At 44.6% G+C, this 16,371-nt stretch overlaps 2 protein-coding genes across 2 annotated transcripts in view; one reads left to right on the top strand and one right to left on the bottom strand.

Annotated features, from left to right (window-relative positions):
- The window catches only part of pde4dip (phosphodiesterase 4D interacting protein), a 35,068-nt gene extending 32,650 nt beyond the window's left edge, over positions 1 to 2,418 (top strand). The window contains 1 exon segment of the mRNA XM_027015914.2: positions 105 to 2,418. Within this exon segment, the coding sequence (XP_026871715.2) occupies positions 105 to 292 (188 nt within the window). The 3' untranslated portion in view covers positions 293 to 2,418.
- slc25a24 (solute carrier family 25 member 24) lies at positions 2,095 to 15,418 on the bottom strand. The gene is made up of 11 exons (XM_035524205.1): positions 14,727 to 15,418; positions 13,292 to 13,418; positions 12,910 to 12,997; positions 10,864 to 10,975; positions 8,998 to 9,156; positions 8,691 to 8,843; positions 6,094 to 6,201; positions 5,698 to 5,865; positions 4,982 to 5,132; positions 2,808 to 4,506; positions 2,095 to 2,762 (listed from the first exon to the last, which is right to left on the bottom strand). The coding sequence occupies exons 1-10, from the start codon at positions 14,907 to 14,909 to the stop codon at positions 4,325 to 4,327; spliced, it is 1,431 nt and encodes a 476-aa protein (XP_035380098.1). The 5' UTR covers positions 14,910 to 15,418; the 3' UTR covers positions 2,095 to 2,762; positions 2,808 to 4,324.
- Between the last annotated feature and the right edge of the window lie 953 nt (positions 15,419 to 16,371).

Genomic DNA, 16,371 nt, shown 5'->3' on the forward strand with positions numbered 1-16,371 from the left:
TGTGGGTTTTATCCCCAGGGATTTATCACACATGCTGAGAAATACCGTACGCAAATCACACACTTGCTAAATAACGCAAACGTGTCTTCTCAACATGCCCTCAGGTGAAGTCCCAACCATCACCTGCACCTCCTCTTGTGGTTGGGGTAATGTGACCCCACCTCCCCGGGGTCCCAAACGAGGCACGTCTGACCCATGGTCAGCACCGCGTTCCGGCATGTACCGCCCTCTGGAGGTCGTTGGTGGTAGCGTGCTACCAGGACTCAGAGCTGCGGTGTCCCCTCTGTGCTGAGTGAACGCAGAGACGACGAGCACCAGAATCTCAAGCTTCGTGAACATGGGGGTCCGTCTGGCTCGGGTGCCGCAGGTCCGTTCCGCGGACTAAGTTCTTATGCCCTGTCTCGTTGCGTCTGGTTGCCCAGTACCTCTGGAGTGGCAGACTTCAGGAGTCAGTGGGTGGTCTGCGATGTGACAGACCTCACTGAAGGGGAACTAAACAGGTGCACAGCTGGAAACATACAGCAAACTGCCTCTTTGTCAGCTGTATGTTTCAATCAACCTTACAGTATCTCATAGTATCTCATAGCATCTCATAGTATCGTCTGCTCTGTCTAAACAACCCTCGCCAGTGCTGTACACGACTTTACACAGACTAACATTAATACTCTGGTTAGACAGACTAACATTAATACTCTGGTTAAATAGACTAATACATTAATATTTTGGTTAGACAGACTAATACATTAATACTCTGGTTAAACAGACGTAGGTTAGTTGAAGGCTTTGAACTATAAGCGCAGCCTTCTGGCATAACACTTCTGACCTGACCCCAGCCCTGCTACACAGTAGCGACGGCACCCAGGCCATTGGGTAAAGCTGTCTGAGGATGTGAACAGATCAAACACAACGCTAATACCACTGACACGCAGATGTTTCAGCCCTGGAAACAGGAGCAAATAGAAGACAAAGCAGTCTAGACTGGTGTTCTTACAGACACCCCCCCTCCTCCTCATGTCTGTGTGTGTTATGACCGAAGCCCCGCCCTCCTGTCTGTCTCCTCCTCATGCCTGCGTGTGTTATGACCGAAGCCCCACCCTCCCGTCTGTCTCCTCCTCATGTCTGTGTGTTATGCCCGAAGCCCCGCCCTCCTGTCTGTCTCCTCCTCATGTCTGCGTGTGTTATGACCAAAGCCCCGCCCTCCTGTCTGTCTCCTCCTCATGTCTGCGTGTTATGACCAAAGCCCCACCCCTCCTGTCTGTCTCCTCCTCCTGTCTGTGTTATGACCGAAGCCCCGCCCTCCCGTCTGTCTCCTCATGTCTGCGTGTTATGACCGAAGCCCCGCCCCTCCTGTCTGTCTCCTCCTGTGTGTTATGACCAAAGCCCCGCCCTCCTGTCTGTCTCCTCCTCATGTCTGCGTGTTATGACCAAAGCCCCGCCCTCCTGTCTGTCTCCTCCTCATGTCTGCGTGTATTATGACTGAAGCCCCGCCCCTCCTGTCTGTCTCCTCCTGTCTGTGTGTTATGACCAAAGCCCCGCCCTCCTGTCTGTCTCCTCCTCATGTCTGCGTGTATTATGACCGAAGCCCCGCCCCTCCTGTCTGTCTCCTCCTGTGTGTTATGACCAAAGCCCCGCCCTCCTGTCTGTCTCCTCCTCATGTCTGCGTGTATTATGTCCGAAGCCCCGCCCTCCTGTCTGTCTCCTCCTCATGTCTGTGTGTGTTATGTGGACAGGATCCTTTTCAAACAAACTTATTTTATTATAAACTTTATTATTTGGTCCAAAAATATTCAGATTTTATGTTGGTAGTTGTTGCTTTTTTGGCACTTTTTCAATGGACCAGTTTTTGTTTGTTTGTTTTTATTTTTTGACCCAATACCTTTAAATTCCATGTAAGAGAATATTTGTGTAGGTACTTAAACACATGTTGTCTAGAAGTGTGTTACTGCTCTTCTGGTTTATTGAGTACAGCTGGGCAGTTTCTTTTACTACACCAACCCATCACAGTACAGCACAGCAGACAGAAGACCCGAACCAATCGCTTCCACACCCTCGGTACACACTTAAGACACGAGAACTCCTTCTTTTCACACCAAACCGGCTCCGATAGACGCTTGTATCTCATTTAACAATCAGTCCTATTACAGAAACCCAAAATGTCGTTTTTGAGATGTCCTTCACGTCAGGGCTCAGTAGTCTATGCACGCATGACAGATGAAGGGATTGTTTTAATAAAAAAGGGAAGACGACAATGACTTGCTTCTCTGCATCAGTTTGCTGAGTTTGAAACTAAAGCAAACACTAGCTTGATCTGGGTTGTTCAGGAAACATGAAAAAAATTCTCTCTCCAGTGAACCTCAGTATGATTACGTGTATGAAAATAGCACTGCAAAACCACCATTAAACACTTTACAAGCTTTACTCTAATGGTATTTGTATTCCTAACGCGTTCTTTTGCATTCACGTAGACGGAACTGTTTAAACGACACTAAACCTTCACCCCAGTAGAGGGCAGTAGAAGATGGCCGTCAATTGGCTTCACATAGCGAGGGCCTGCAAGTTTTTATACTGAGCAGGTCTTTGGGAGTCGACCTCAAGTTGAAGGAATCACTACATACATCATAACACACTCCCTGGCCAAAGGGTGTGACATCATTACATACATCATAACGCACTCCCTGGCCAAAGGGTGTGACATCATTACATACATCATAACGCACCTCCTGGCCAAAGGGTGTGACATCATTACATACATCATAACGCACCTCCTGGCCAAAGGGTGTGACATCATTACATACATCATAACGCACTCCCTGGCCAAAGGGTGTGACGTCAACCTCTACCTGATATGTCCTTTCGTCCTGGGAAGTTGCTTATAAAGAGGCTACATTTTATAATTTAGCTACATGCACATCACACAACACAAAAAAGACCAAATTTATTGGCATATTCTTTTTTAACTTTAATGTAAACAGGGGAATTGTAATATAAGTAAACATCAGGAGATAAAAAAGCAACCTGCCAATTTCTGCCAATTCACAGACAGTCTGCAGAGTAAATAAGGCACACATACGTCTCAAACAGCAGCGACGTGCTGTCCAACAGAACAGCAAGAACACAGCCAACAGTTATTATTTCATCAACATATGGACAAGATGTTTTGCATATTTTTGCATTTCAGAGTACAGACACCATACACTCACAAGTCCCTTTCTTAGAAACACCTGTTCTGCTTTGACACAGTTGCAGGCTGCACCCCTAGTGCTGCTGAGCACAGGTCACCACACACGATGGGGGGTTGTGCTGATGTGAGCAGGTCTGGCTCCTTACATGTTTGTTATATGTTTGTTACAGACTGTCACGCGTGTCAGTGACACTGCTGGGTTGAGCTTGGTCTTGCACTCAGGATCGTCCCGGCAACAGCACTCCTGTGCTCAGACCACAGACTCAAACTGTGCAGGCAGCAGACAGGCTGTAGACTCTTACTGGTGCACCTACCAGATGCTTCTAATAAAGAAGTGTTTCTAAACACATCAAGTGAGTTGAGAGTGTATGCTGGACGTTTGCCATCCAGAGCAAAGATCTGTATGTTAAAGCATTAAAAAAACATGTAAACCTGAGGAAACTTAGACTGAGTGGTTTTTTTATTCAATAATGGAACTAAATATGCCTGTGTCTTGTTTTGTTGGTGCACTAGGCACATTTCCCAAAATGCCTTGCAGCGAAAGGTCATCAGGAGCACTGATTCAGGTGTGTTAAACAGCACCCCCTGAGCAGAGGGGGACATTACCAACTGTGCGATGTGACCTAAAATTAATATCACAAATATTTTTAGAGAACATGCAAGAAATTATCCTGCTGCTGTTGCAATAAACAAACAACCAAAAATGAAACCCCATAACCCATAAAAGACCTTTTGATCTTGCAATTTTTGGCATAACTAAAATCACACCTCAAAATCTTTATAGTTGATAACTACCTACAATTCGTATAAATGTAAAATACTCTCAGATATCTGACAAGCAACTGCATATTCCACAAGATACATATAAAACCAACTGCCCATCTGCTAGGGGTATTCCAGATAACTTGGAATGTTGTGATGCGTTGGGAAACTCACATCCTGGCACTGGAAGACATTTCAGGAATAATGTGCAGTTGACAAACAGTAATAGAAACAGTATTAGACGACTCAGTATAGAGGCAGGCATGCACTCGGGCCATCCCCACACGACTGCCTGGTACATACATACCTTTACACTGCTCTGTCACTCCACATGCTATTCTCTCTCACACACACGCTCACACACACGCACACACGCACAGCTCACTTGGAGATGCCCAAGCCAGACTTCATGTACTCGTACACCACGTAGCTGATACTGACAGCAGGGATGACTTTCATGAAGTTGGGCAGGATCCCGCGGTACAGGCCAAAAAAACCCTCCTTCTCGAAGATCTTCTTCGTGAGCTTGCTCATGGACACCTGCTCTGAGCCCTCTAGAGACGCTGTGGGAGGAGAATGCCGTGAGGTCATGCCCTTTGACCTGCTGGCTTCAGCTATACTCATTTCATTATTCATTAACTGTTGACTACACTAGACCAGATCACACACTCAGATCACACGCTCAGTGATCACGGTGACTACACTAGACCAGATCACACCCTCAGCCTAATGAGTGAAATCAGAGTTTTTCCACACAGCACATATTCACAGGACACTGCTAAAGCAAATAACTCATATGGGTTCACTGTCAACAGGGTAACTGAGTAAATCCAGTGGATTTATGGATTTGCACTGGCATGGAGGAAAAATAAACATGACAAAAATTATTCACGGCAATCAGACAAACAGCACCATACAGTGTTTAATACAACAAGTGGACAGTAATGAGCAGATAATGACTGTTTATGTGCAGTAGGTTTGTAACCTGTATGTGGTCACACACATGTAGGCTGCCCTGCACAGTCGTGTCATTTTTACCTTGCGCCTGCATCCGTGTGCGGATCAGGGCCAGGGGGTAACTGGCCAGCTGCCCACAGGTGCTGGAGATGGTTCCACAGCCCAGTAGAACCAGAATTCCAGGGTTGGCCGAGTCTTTTGCGTAGCGTGATAGCCAGGTATTCTTTAGAGTCTGTGTGGGGACACACAGACAGAGAGGGAAAGTGTGTGTGTGTGTGTGTGTGTGTGTGTGTGTGTGTGAGAGAGAGAGACAAGGAGAGAGAGAGAGAGAGAGAGAGAGAGAGAGAGAGAGAGAGAGAGAGAGAGGGAGATATGTATTGGGAGATTTCAATGGCTGAGGCTATACGTTTCTGTATTGTCACATTCCAGAACAACTACCAAATCAAGACAGAACACCTCCCTCTCTGTACTGCAGGCTAGACAGAACAGCATCTTGTGGTTCTAGTGACTCTAGATTAGTGGGTTTTTAATGGTGATATTTTCAAAATGGCCCAGGGGTATAACACCTGTTTTTTCCCTAACACGGTAAACTGAGCCATTTGTCAAAAATAATCTGTTGGTTGCCGTCATCACCAGTAAAGTATCCAGGCTAAGTTCTCTGAAAAGGTGTGAATAAGCATCACAACACAAAGAGTCACATCGTTTGGCTGTTGATTCTGTGGCACATGAGCTCGTGTAGGAAACGGCACAGCGCTTTTTTTTTTAAAAACGCTCTGATTCCGGAGCTCTCGGCTCACCTCATAAACAGCCAGGTCGATGCCGGCGTAGGGAATGATACCCAGGATGTTGGGAATGTAGCCCTTATAGAAGGCCTTCACTCCCTCCCTCTTCAGGATCTTCCTGGCGCAGTCGAACATTCCGGAATACTGGCCCGTCTTCCGCAGCGTAAGTCTTGTCTTCATCACCTTGCGATGAAGACCACAACAGCAAGCACGCACTGTTTACATCACACACACGCCGCACGTTCCTACTGGCATGCCACACCCTGTCAGGCTTCACATTGTTTTCAAAAGTTAAGCACGATATGATCCTAAAATTGTGAGGTTTTTTTCTTGCTAATAATGTTCTCAGCTGTGACCCACACACCAACACATTCAGACTGCTGCAGTGTGCCCGGTCTGTGTGGACCTCACCTCCATGGGGTAGATGGCGGTCTGCGCGGTGGCCCCGGCCAGAGACCCAGCCATAAACCTTTCATGGGTCTTCACCTGCCCACCCTCTTTAGACAGAAGCTTCTTGTACTGTCAGTCGAGAAGGAGGAACACAAGACGTTTAAGACCATCACAACTCTGCACGCTGGAAACCTGGTCAGCTAAACGTGGTTCTTCAGTGTACTCCAACAGTGACACCATTAATTGAAGGGAAATAAACTCTACAGGTGAGACAACGTCACTGTCATGTTTCACAGGTTATGCTGAGAACATACAGGGAAGCACCAACAACACAACTAGTGGGATACTTCAGTGACATAAAACAACATCTTGCCTGTGCTACTGTTAGAAAAGAAGAACTGTCCAGAAGGCTAGTACCTGCTGTTTGGTTGGATCACTGGGAACGTGGAAGTATTAGATCACTACAGCATTTCAGTCTGTTTGTAATTGGACAGTGGCAATGTTCCTGGATCTGGACTCCAGCACAACACTACAGTGGCAATGTTCCTGGATCTGGACTCCAGCACAATTAATTGGAAATGAAACAAAAGCACTTTGAAGTTTAAGTCTTGAATTTTAGCTTTAGTTTAACAAAAGTTACATTAATGTTGGTCAAATAATATAATCATGTCCTTTTTATATATAGTAATATATAACTGAGTAATTTATTTCCCAGTGAATGCATGTTACTCATTCGTTACTGTTACTGTATTACTGATTCATGTGTTACTCATTAGTTAATTACTGTGTTACTGATTCATGTGCTACTGCATTAGTTACTGTTATGATTCATGTGTTACTGATTCATGTGTTACTGTTACTCTGTTACTGATTCATGTGTTACTCATTAGTTAATTACTCTGTTACTGATTCATGTGTTACTCATTAGTTACTGTTACTGTGTTACTGATTCATGTATTACTAAATTAATTACTATGCTACTGATTCATGTGTTACTGCATTACTGTTACTCTGTTTCTGATTCATGTGTTATTGCATTACTGTTACTGTGTTTCTGATTCATGTGTTACTGCATTAGTTACTATGTTACTGATTCATGTGTTACTGCATTACTGTTACTCTGTTTCTGATTCATGTGTTCTTGCATTACTGTTACTGTTTCATGCGTTACTGCATTAGTTACTGTGTTACTGATTCATGTTACTGCATTAGTTACTGTTACTGTGTTACTGATTCATGTGTTACTGCATTAGTTAGTTACTGTGTTACTGATTCATGTGTTACTGCATTAGTTACGGTTACTGTGTTACTGATTCATGTGTTACTGCATTAGTTACTGATTCATGTGTTGCTCATTAATTACTGTTACTGATTCATGTGTTACTCATTAGTTACTGTTACTGTGTTACTGATTCATGTGTTACTGCATTAGTTACTGGTTCATGTGTTATTGGTTCACGTGTTACTCATTAGTTACTGATTCATATGTTACTGCATTAGTTACTGTTACTGAGTCATGTGTTACTGCAATAGTTACTGTTACTGATTCATGTGCTACTGCATTAGTTACTGTTACTGATTCATGTGTTACTGCATTAGTTCATAAACACGAGAGCAAACTGAAGGTCTAGAGTTGATTCCAGAGCTACACATCATAAGGAAGACATAGTGTGTCACAGATTACCATAAAGACAGATAGACCTGTAAGATCCTAGAGGCCTGAGTAGATGAAACCACTGGACTCAATGTTTATGATCGATCGATAGATGGTTACAGTTTATAATAGACAAACAGATAGGCAGACAGCAGTGATAGAAAGGTTAGTTTGCAGTAGATAATTAAATAGACACACAGATAGATAAAGAGAGATATCCCTGTGCAATAGAGAGCGCACACATAACACACAAAATAATTCCAGAACAAAAAGCCTTCAGCGTGAGACAAAGCATGGGGAGGCAGAGGTAGGACAGGCAGCACAGGCATGTGAGCCTTCAAGACATTTCTGCCCCTCTATGAAACCTGGAGGCACAGGCCTTTAAGCGGAACAGGTTCAGCCATTCTCCTGACAATGGTGGCAGGATGGCTGAACAGGACAGAAGCATCTGAAGTGCGTGAAGGGCGTGGTGCTTTGCTTTGAAACAACACGCTGGCCTGAACTGTACTATTGAAGATGCAGTAGCGTGAATCACCCAACGTAAAACCTACTGAGCATGCTCCGTACGTACTGATGGACAGACGCGAACCCTACTGAGCATGCTCCGTACGTACTGATGGACAGACGCGAACCCTACTGAGCATGTGCTAAGATTCTAAGATTCTAAGATTCTCAGATGTTAATGTCCTGAAATGAAACCAGACTTTCTGTTCTTTAGCGTTTAGTTTCATCTCAGTTAAAAACTGCTGGACTATGAGGCCTAACTGGATGTACTTCAGGTGAGACGAGAAGGTAAGCAAGAGCGGGAGGGGAGTGACACTGTGGCAGAACAGCCGTCGAGCGTGCACCTTCACACCGTCTCCTGGGTTTCCCGCCCAGTCCGACGGGCATCGCGGCGCCGCGCTCAGGTGGGGGGCGGGGCTTTGCTGGGTAATGGCCATTAAACTGAGCGCTTGTGTTTCACCTGCTCGTATGCCATGAACTTGATGGCCGTTTCCGGGGCGATCTTCAGGACGTTGACCCCGTTGCCTCTCCACAGAGACGTGATCCCGCCCTCTTTGATCATCTGCTTAAATCCACCAATCAGACTGATTTCGTTGGACTTTGAAGCATGCACCTGAAATCACACACACAAAAAAAAAAAAACCCCAGTAAACTCTCGCATTCAAACACAGCATGGAGTCCTCTCATCCCAGATCGCTGCGTTTGGGGGCCACGTTGCAGAGCAGTGCAGCTCAGGCAGACCACCATGCCATGGAGACGCAGCATACCTGCATGAAGACCTTCATCCTGTCTAAAGGGGCGGTGCCTGTGCGGGAGACGGCCCCTGCCATCGCCCCGGCAACCAGCTGCTTCCACCAGATACCTGTGGCTTTCTCCTCTTCAGTAAACTCATCAGGGATAGTTAGACTGTCCCCGATATCCAACACCTAGAACAGGCAGACAGAGAGGAACAATCACTCTCCCTGGAAATAAACACATCCATGTGAGTGGGAACTGTGCATGTGCTACGTGGAGTGATTGCTTCAACACAACAGTTGTGTTGTTTCTAAGTTCACATCTGTAAACAAATTATTTTTGAACTAAATATACTAGACAAGTTCACAGCTTGACAGTCCAACGAACTGGGATCAGGTCAAGTATATTGATTAAATATCAGTTGTGTATATTTATAGTGTTCTCTGGCATAGAGAAAATAAGAAGCTTTAGCATCAAACAAGTATCAAGTATCAAACCAGGACAAACCTTCAGCATTCCTCTAGAAGTAATATGTCCCAAAAAAGCTCAAAACAAAACCAAACCAAAGCAAACACCTCCTCAGGCTGCCTTTCTCAACATAATCATCACTGACGTTCTGCTGCTTTCTTTGGGGCTACAGGTTAAGTCACAGTCGCACATCAGGGAGAATGTGCTCTCGGCCCAGCATCTCCTCAGCTGATCCCAGAACAGGCCTTCAATGAGTGGGACGTCCAGCCACAAAGGGTGACTGACTCTTGACTGTGACCAGTCTTGAGAGGAGAATCCAAACCCATCCGCAAACTTATGGAGATTTGTTTTGGGGGAACCTTTCTCTACAACACACTGAGGGAAACAGACAGATGCAGACTGCTTGCTGAAACACTGCACACTGTTTGAGACAGTGGTTGAAGCCGTGAACATGTACACATATGCACACATAATGCTGTGCTGGTGGAATATTCCTGTACTTCTTCCTTAGATGCTCTGTTAAAAACATTCGATGTGCACTGCTGTCTCAGTCCCTGTTCCAGAACCATCAGACCATAAGGGACATAAACTGCACTGCAAGCCACTTAAGAGGCTTTCTCTATCTCTATCTCTGTCTGTGTGTGTGCGTGTGTGCGTATGTGTGTGTGTGTGTGCATGTGTGCGTGTATGTGTGTGTGCATGTGTGTGTGCATGTGTGTGTGCATGTGTGTGTGCATGTGTGTGTGTGCATGCGTGCGTGCGTGCGTATGTGTATGTGTGTGTGTGTATGTGTGTGTATGTATGTGTGTGTGTGAGTGTATGTGTGTGTGTGCATGTGTGCGTGCATGTGTATGTGTGTGTGTGTATGTGTGTGTGTGTGTGTGAGTGTGAGTGCATGTGTGTGTGTGCATGCGTGCGTGTGTGTGTATGTATGTGTGTGTGTGTGAGTGTGTGTGAATGTATGTATGTGTATGTGTGTGTGAGTGTGAGTGCGTGTGTGAGTGTGTGTATGTGTGCGCGTGTGTGTGTGTATGTGTGTGCGTGTATGAGTGTGTGTGTGTGTATGTGTGTGTGTGCGTGCGTGAGTATGTGTGTGTGTGTGCGTGTGTGTGTATGTGTGTGTGTGTGTGCGTGCGTGAGTGTGTGCGTGTGAGTATGTGTGTGCGCGTGTATGTGTGTGTGTGTGTGTGTGTGTGTGTGTGTGTGCGCGAGTGTGTATGTGTGCGTGTGTGAGTGTGTGTGTATGTGCGTGTGTGTGTGTGCGTGTGTGTGTGCGTGTGTGTGTGCGTGTGTATGTGCGTGTGTGTGTGCGTGTGTATGTGTGCGTGTGTATATGTGCCTGTGTGTGTGTGTGCGTGTGTGTGTGTGTGTGTGTGTGTCTCATAGTGCGTCCATGTCCATGTCCGGACAGTGAGCGGGTAGGAGCTTACGGTGGAGTGCTTCCAGTAGCGTATGATCTCCTGCAGGTCTGTGGCTGGGTTAAACAGGAAGTGCTCCCTCCACTCATTCCAGTCCACTGTCATAGTGCCATCCACGTCAATGCTGGAAGGGAGAGAGAAGAGGGCTCAGCGCGCCGTCTCATAATGCACCACAGAGGGCTAAGCGCGCCGTCCCATAATGCACCACAGAGAGCTCAGCGCGCCGTCCCATAACGCACCACAGAGGGCTCAGCGCGCCGTCCCATAACGCACCACAGAGGGCTCAGCGTGCCGTCCCATAACGCACCACAGAGGGCTCAGCGCGCCGTCCCATAACGCACCACAGAGGGCTCAGCGCGCCGTCCCATAACGCACCACAGAGGGCTCAGCGCGCCGTCCCATAACGCACCACAGAGGGCTCAGCGCGCCGTCCCATAACGCACCACAGAGGGCTCAGCGCGCCGTCCCATAACGCACCACAGAGAGCTCAGCGCGCCGTCCCATAACACATCACAGAAGGCTCAGCATGGTGTCCCATAATGCACCACAGTACATTACATTTGTTAATAGTGAGTCTATCTTTGTTCACTATTTTCGATATACAAGTCAGCTAGTGGGCACCAACCAGCATGAGCCAGTGGGCCTCTGTTAACAAACACTCTCCCTTCAGGAGTTGTTGGGTTTGGTGTACAACCGAATTCTTTGTATTTGTACAATCATGTTTCTGAATGTTCCATTACAGCTTATTAATGATTTTATGAATGAATTAATGGATATCTGGTGTCTTTTCTGTGCGCATAACTGATATTTCCTTTAGGCAGAACCTGCAGAATTCAGAACCTGTGACATGGGCCTGAGGTTGAGGAGCTGGTATGAACATAGAGAACTGACTGCCATGACAGAAGTCAGAAAAGCTTGTAAATGCTTTTTCACTTGTTGGGAGTTACTAACTGAACATCTGAACTATACGCCTGAATATTATATGCATTCATTTTACACCCTGCCCTCTGTGTACAGGGATTCTGACTATATGATGGCTTCTAGCCGTTTCACGTATAGGACAAAGCGCTTCGGTTTTGCTTGTTTTTATCCTGCGTACAATATTGACACTTATTTGGTTTAACAAAGTTGGTTTATTGGTCTAGTCCATAGATGGAAATGAGTAATTTCTCCTGGAGTCAGTACTATATTTTGAACTCTGATGGTTGGTGTCATGTCTGGTTCATCTCTCCTGCTTTGGCCTTTTTCTGAAAGCCCAAACCCAAACCCAATCCCCTCACCTAAAGCCAAATCCAAACCCAATCCCCAAACCTAAACCCAATCCCTATACCCAAACCCAAACTCTAAAGCCAAACCTAATCCCTAAACCCAAACCCCAATCCCCAAACCCAAAACCCTAAACCCAAACCCAATCCCTAAACCCAAAGACCCAAACCCAAAACCCAATCTCTAAACCCAAACCCAAACTCTAAAGCCAAACCTAATCCCTAAACCCAAACCCCAATCCCCAATCCCTAAAGCCAAAGATCCAAACCCAAAACCCAATCTCTAAACCCAAACCCAAACCCCAAAGACAAACCCAAACCCCAAAGACAAAGACAAACCTAAGGCACCTTCTGACTCCCCGTCCCTGTCCCAGGTGCAGAGATCACTGACAGCACTTCTGCTCAGTGCAGTGAGAGAGCACGAGATTAGTGACTCAAAGATGCCCTTCACACACCACTCCACCCAACACTCAACCCAATAACCACTCCACCCAACACTCTACCCAATAACCACTCCAGCCTAACACTCCACGTATGGTTTCCCACATTAACAAGGCCCTGCGTGTCAGTCTGTGTCACTGTGGATTTAGCTTACATCTTATCACTCTTTCTGATTCTCCAGAAGTCAAAGTGCAAAGTTATCAGTAAAGCAACAGTTACTGCTGGCTGTGTGTGGAGCGTCTCCACCCCACCACTGAGCTTATCACTGTTACAGCAACAGCAAAACCATCAAAGCAAAAAAAGAAAAAGAATCACAACAAACAGGGTGTGAAAACGTCTGCACCGTGACTACCTCTTGAGGATCTTCTCAGCGTTCTCCTTCGAGATGCTCACTCCCAAATCCTTAAGTGCCTGCTGAATCTCCGTGTAATCGATGCGGCCTACGGAGAAACGTTCCAGAGGAATTCACTCTTCACATAAAATTATTTAGATGCTAATTTTTAACAGCTAATTTCATTTTTAACACAATATAATTTCATAAACAGCTCCCAGATGATAAAGCGTACAATATCGACAAGAAAAAGTGACTTACTGTTACAGAGAAAATTAATCACCTAACAGAACACTATATAATGAAACATAAATAAGAAAATCACAACAATAAAAAAATATCTCAGCAATAACTGTGTAAACTGGCTAAGGCAGAAGTCGGGAACCCTGTGAGGAAAGCTCACCATCATTGTTCTTGTCCAGACTCTTGAAGGTCAAGTTGAGCTTCTTCTCATGTTCCTTAAGGTAGTTGGAAAACTCCAGGAAGTCCAGCTGCTTATCGTTATCAGTGTCCCCTGAGGAAACTATTTTCTGGTGAAACGCAGAGAGTACAAGTGATTGGTCCCTTGGATCTCAAAGTAAGACCTCTAGATTCAGAAGAAAACAACAACAACAACAAAAACAGCGGCATATAAGCTAATGAGATAGCGTGGTATAAGCTAATGAGATATCGTGTTATAAGATAATGAGATATCGTGGTATAAGCTAATGAGATATCGTGGTATAAGCTAATGAGATATCATAGTATAAGATAATGAGATATCATGGTATAAGCTAATGAGATATCATAGTATAAGCTAATGAAATATTGTGGTATAAGCTAATGAGATATCGTGGTATAAGCTAATGAGATATTGTGGTATAAGCTAATGAGATATTGTGGTATAAGATAATGAGATATCATAGTATAAGATAATGAGATATCGTGGTATAAGCTAATGAGATATTGTGGTTGTGCATTTGCTTTAAGACTGCACTTTTGTTAGATTGTAATCAGCTTTTCAAAATAAGTAAGTGTTAAATGTAGAAGTACACTGAAAAATACTTTGATTACATGTTCACATTCAACTAAAACTTTCATACATACACCAAGTATATTTGTGTTTTCGCACCAACAGCGATTCAATACAAATTAATTTGACAAAAACTCATACAAAGGGCTATCAGTTGGACACTTAGTCTCTTAACAGACTAATAATTTACTGGCCATATTTATGGGTTTAGGCTACAAGGCCATTGTCATGCCTACAGAATGAAGAAGTTCTCAGATCACAGACCATGCTGGGTGTGGAGTGAGGAGTGATTTGTTTGAGCACTAAATGTGTATCTTCTTGGCATATTCTATGTAGAGATCTCACAGCTATGCACTGCAATACATTTTATACATTTGTTGTGATATAATGATATATGTCCATACACATAATTATTGACAAAATAATACAGTTATAATGACCATATATAATTATTTCTCAGTCTCTTTTAAGATACAAACGGTATCTTATGACACTAAACCCATCTAGAACTCTTTTGGGGAGACTGTCCTGACACTTCTGAAGTCATCTTCTGTTATAATATACCAGGCTTGTTTCAACATTTCCTAGAGTTCTGTAAGTTTAGTCTTTTCCTGCTATTGCTCAAGTGTAAGGGGTCGTCACACTAAACACTCGCCGCTGTACCACATAGACGCTGGTTTTTATGAATTCGTTCTGATTCTAGAAGTTCAATGCTTTTCCAGAATAGCGGATATGACAGCATATCTCCATGATAACATGGAGGTACGGAGAGAGGACATAGCAGACGTATCGTAGCGCGTAATACAGTGTTAAGTCCACGGGTTACCTGTGCCGCGTCTGTCCCCATGACGAAGCCCATTGCAGACAGGCCCTCCTTCAGTTCTGCGATATCCACTCTGCCATCTTTGTTAACGTCCAACTTCTCAAACAACTCCTGGAAATTCTTCGTGGCCTCGTCGCTCAGGCACTGGGCCTCGGTGAAAACGAGTTTCCTCCACACTTTATACATTACTGCGAGTTTATGCGGGGGTTAAAAAAATAAGGTGCCGTTGTCAGCGCGAAAAGCACCGATGGACCCTGCGTAAAGGCAGAGGAGTGGCGACCGTGCAGCGCGGAGCTCTACTTCCTCCTGGCGTCCTCACTAACTCCTGCCTGGACTACCCGAGGGGCTGCAACCGCCTCCCCGAACTCTCTGCTGTGGCTGCTGTTAATGTAGGCATGTAATAGTAGTACGGAGGGACTAAGCCGGATGCATTTAGCCACGGGAGTCTCCACTGCGCAAGGGACACGCCCTAACGAATCCACAGACTGCACAGCGCTTTGCCTTCCTCCTGCGCGGAGAATAACCTGTGTGGTAGCACGGGCTGTAACTATTTAAACACGACCACCGCAATAAACCGAGCATCCAGGAATCATAGTGGCAACTCCTACCATACTGCTGAGATAGTATAACCGTGCTATCGTAGAGACTGGGGGAACTGTCTCGAAAGTCTCTCTCTCTCTGTGTTTTTAAAAATTTGACTGAAATATTTATACTGTGAGTCATCCACTACATTGGCAGACAAGGAAGGCAACTGACAATCCTGAGAGAGAGAGAGAGAGAGAGAGAGAGAGAGAGAGAGAGAGAGATTCCAAGTGGGTTTTTTTTTTACATTTTCAATCATAAATCGTAAATAATAAAGGATAGAAAGACAAACAAGGCACCAGACATGACGAAGTAAATGAAATGTATTTTATTACGTGTATTTAATTGTCAACAATGTGACCTACTGCAATTAATAAGGTCAAGTCTTCTCAAAGTTTCTTCTAATAATATTTCAGTCTTTTTTTCTCTCACCCCATTCGCACATCAGTCTGAGTTTGCTGAACTTGGGATTTACCCACATGCTCTGCCATTTATTTATTTTTATTTTATTTTTGCTGTATCGTAGGGAATCGTATTTTAGGTGTTTAATTGTACTGCAGTTTCTTAGACTTTAGTTAGCAGCTCAGGTCTCATTTTCACGTTAGTCGAAGCTGAAATAAGGTGGTTGCAAAAACATAAGCAAGAATGTAACACAGTTTAAGAACAAAGTACAAGCTGAGCACTGAGGACTCCCGATATCTTCTCTCATTTTCTTTCAGAAAATGCCCTGAACACGGGGGGTTCATGAGAAATTTGTTCAGCCAACAGAGTGAGCTGAAGCCCCTAACCTAACACATCTTAACCTAACACATCTTAACCCAACATATCTTAACGATCTTAATGAAATAATTAACTCGAAATTTATAGATAACTGAGTAAAATCATTTTTGACATATTTTGACTAAATGTGCATTTATGCAGATTTCATGTTTATTTTACTTTATGTAATATACAATATTTTAATGTCTCAGCATTTTTACGCCAACTCTTGGACACTCAGAGGTTTGTGTGTTGAGAGGATTTACAGAACGCAACATAAAAATATTAGTTAACATGATGTCAGGCT

This window comes from Electrophorus electricus, chromosome 3 (assembly GCF_013358815.1).
Source record: "Electrophorus electricus isolate fEleEle1 chromosome 3, fEleEle1.pri, whole genome shotgun sequence".
In the NCBI taxonomy this organism is placed as follows: Eukaryota; Metazoa; Chordata; class Actinopteri; order Gymnotiformes; family Gymnotidae; genus Electrophorus; species Electrophorus electricus.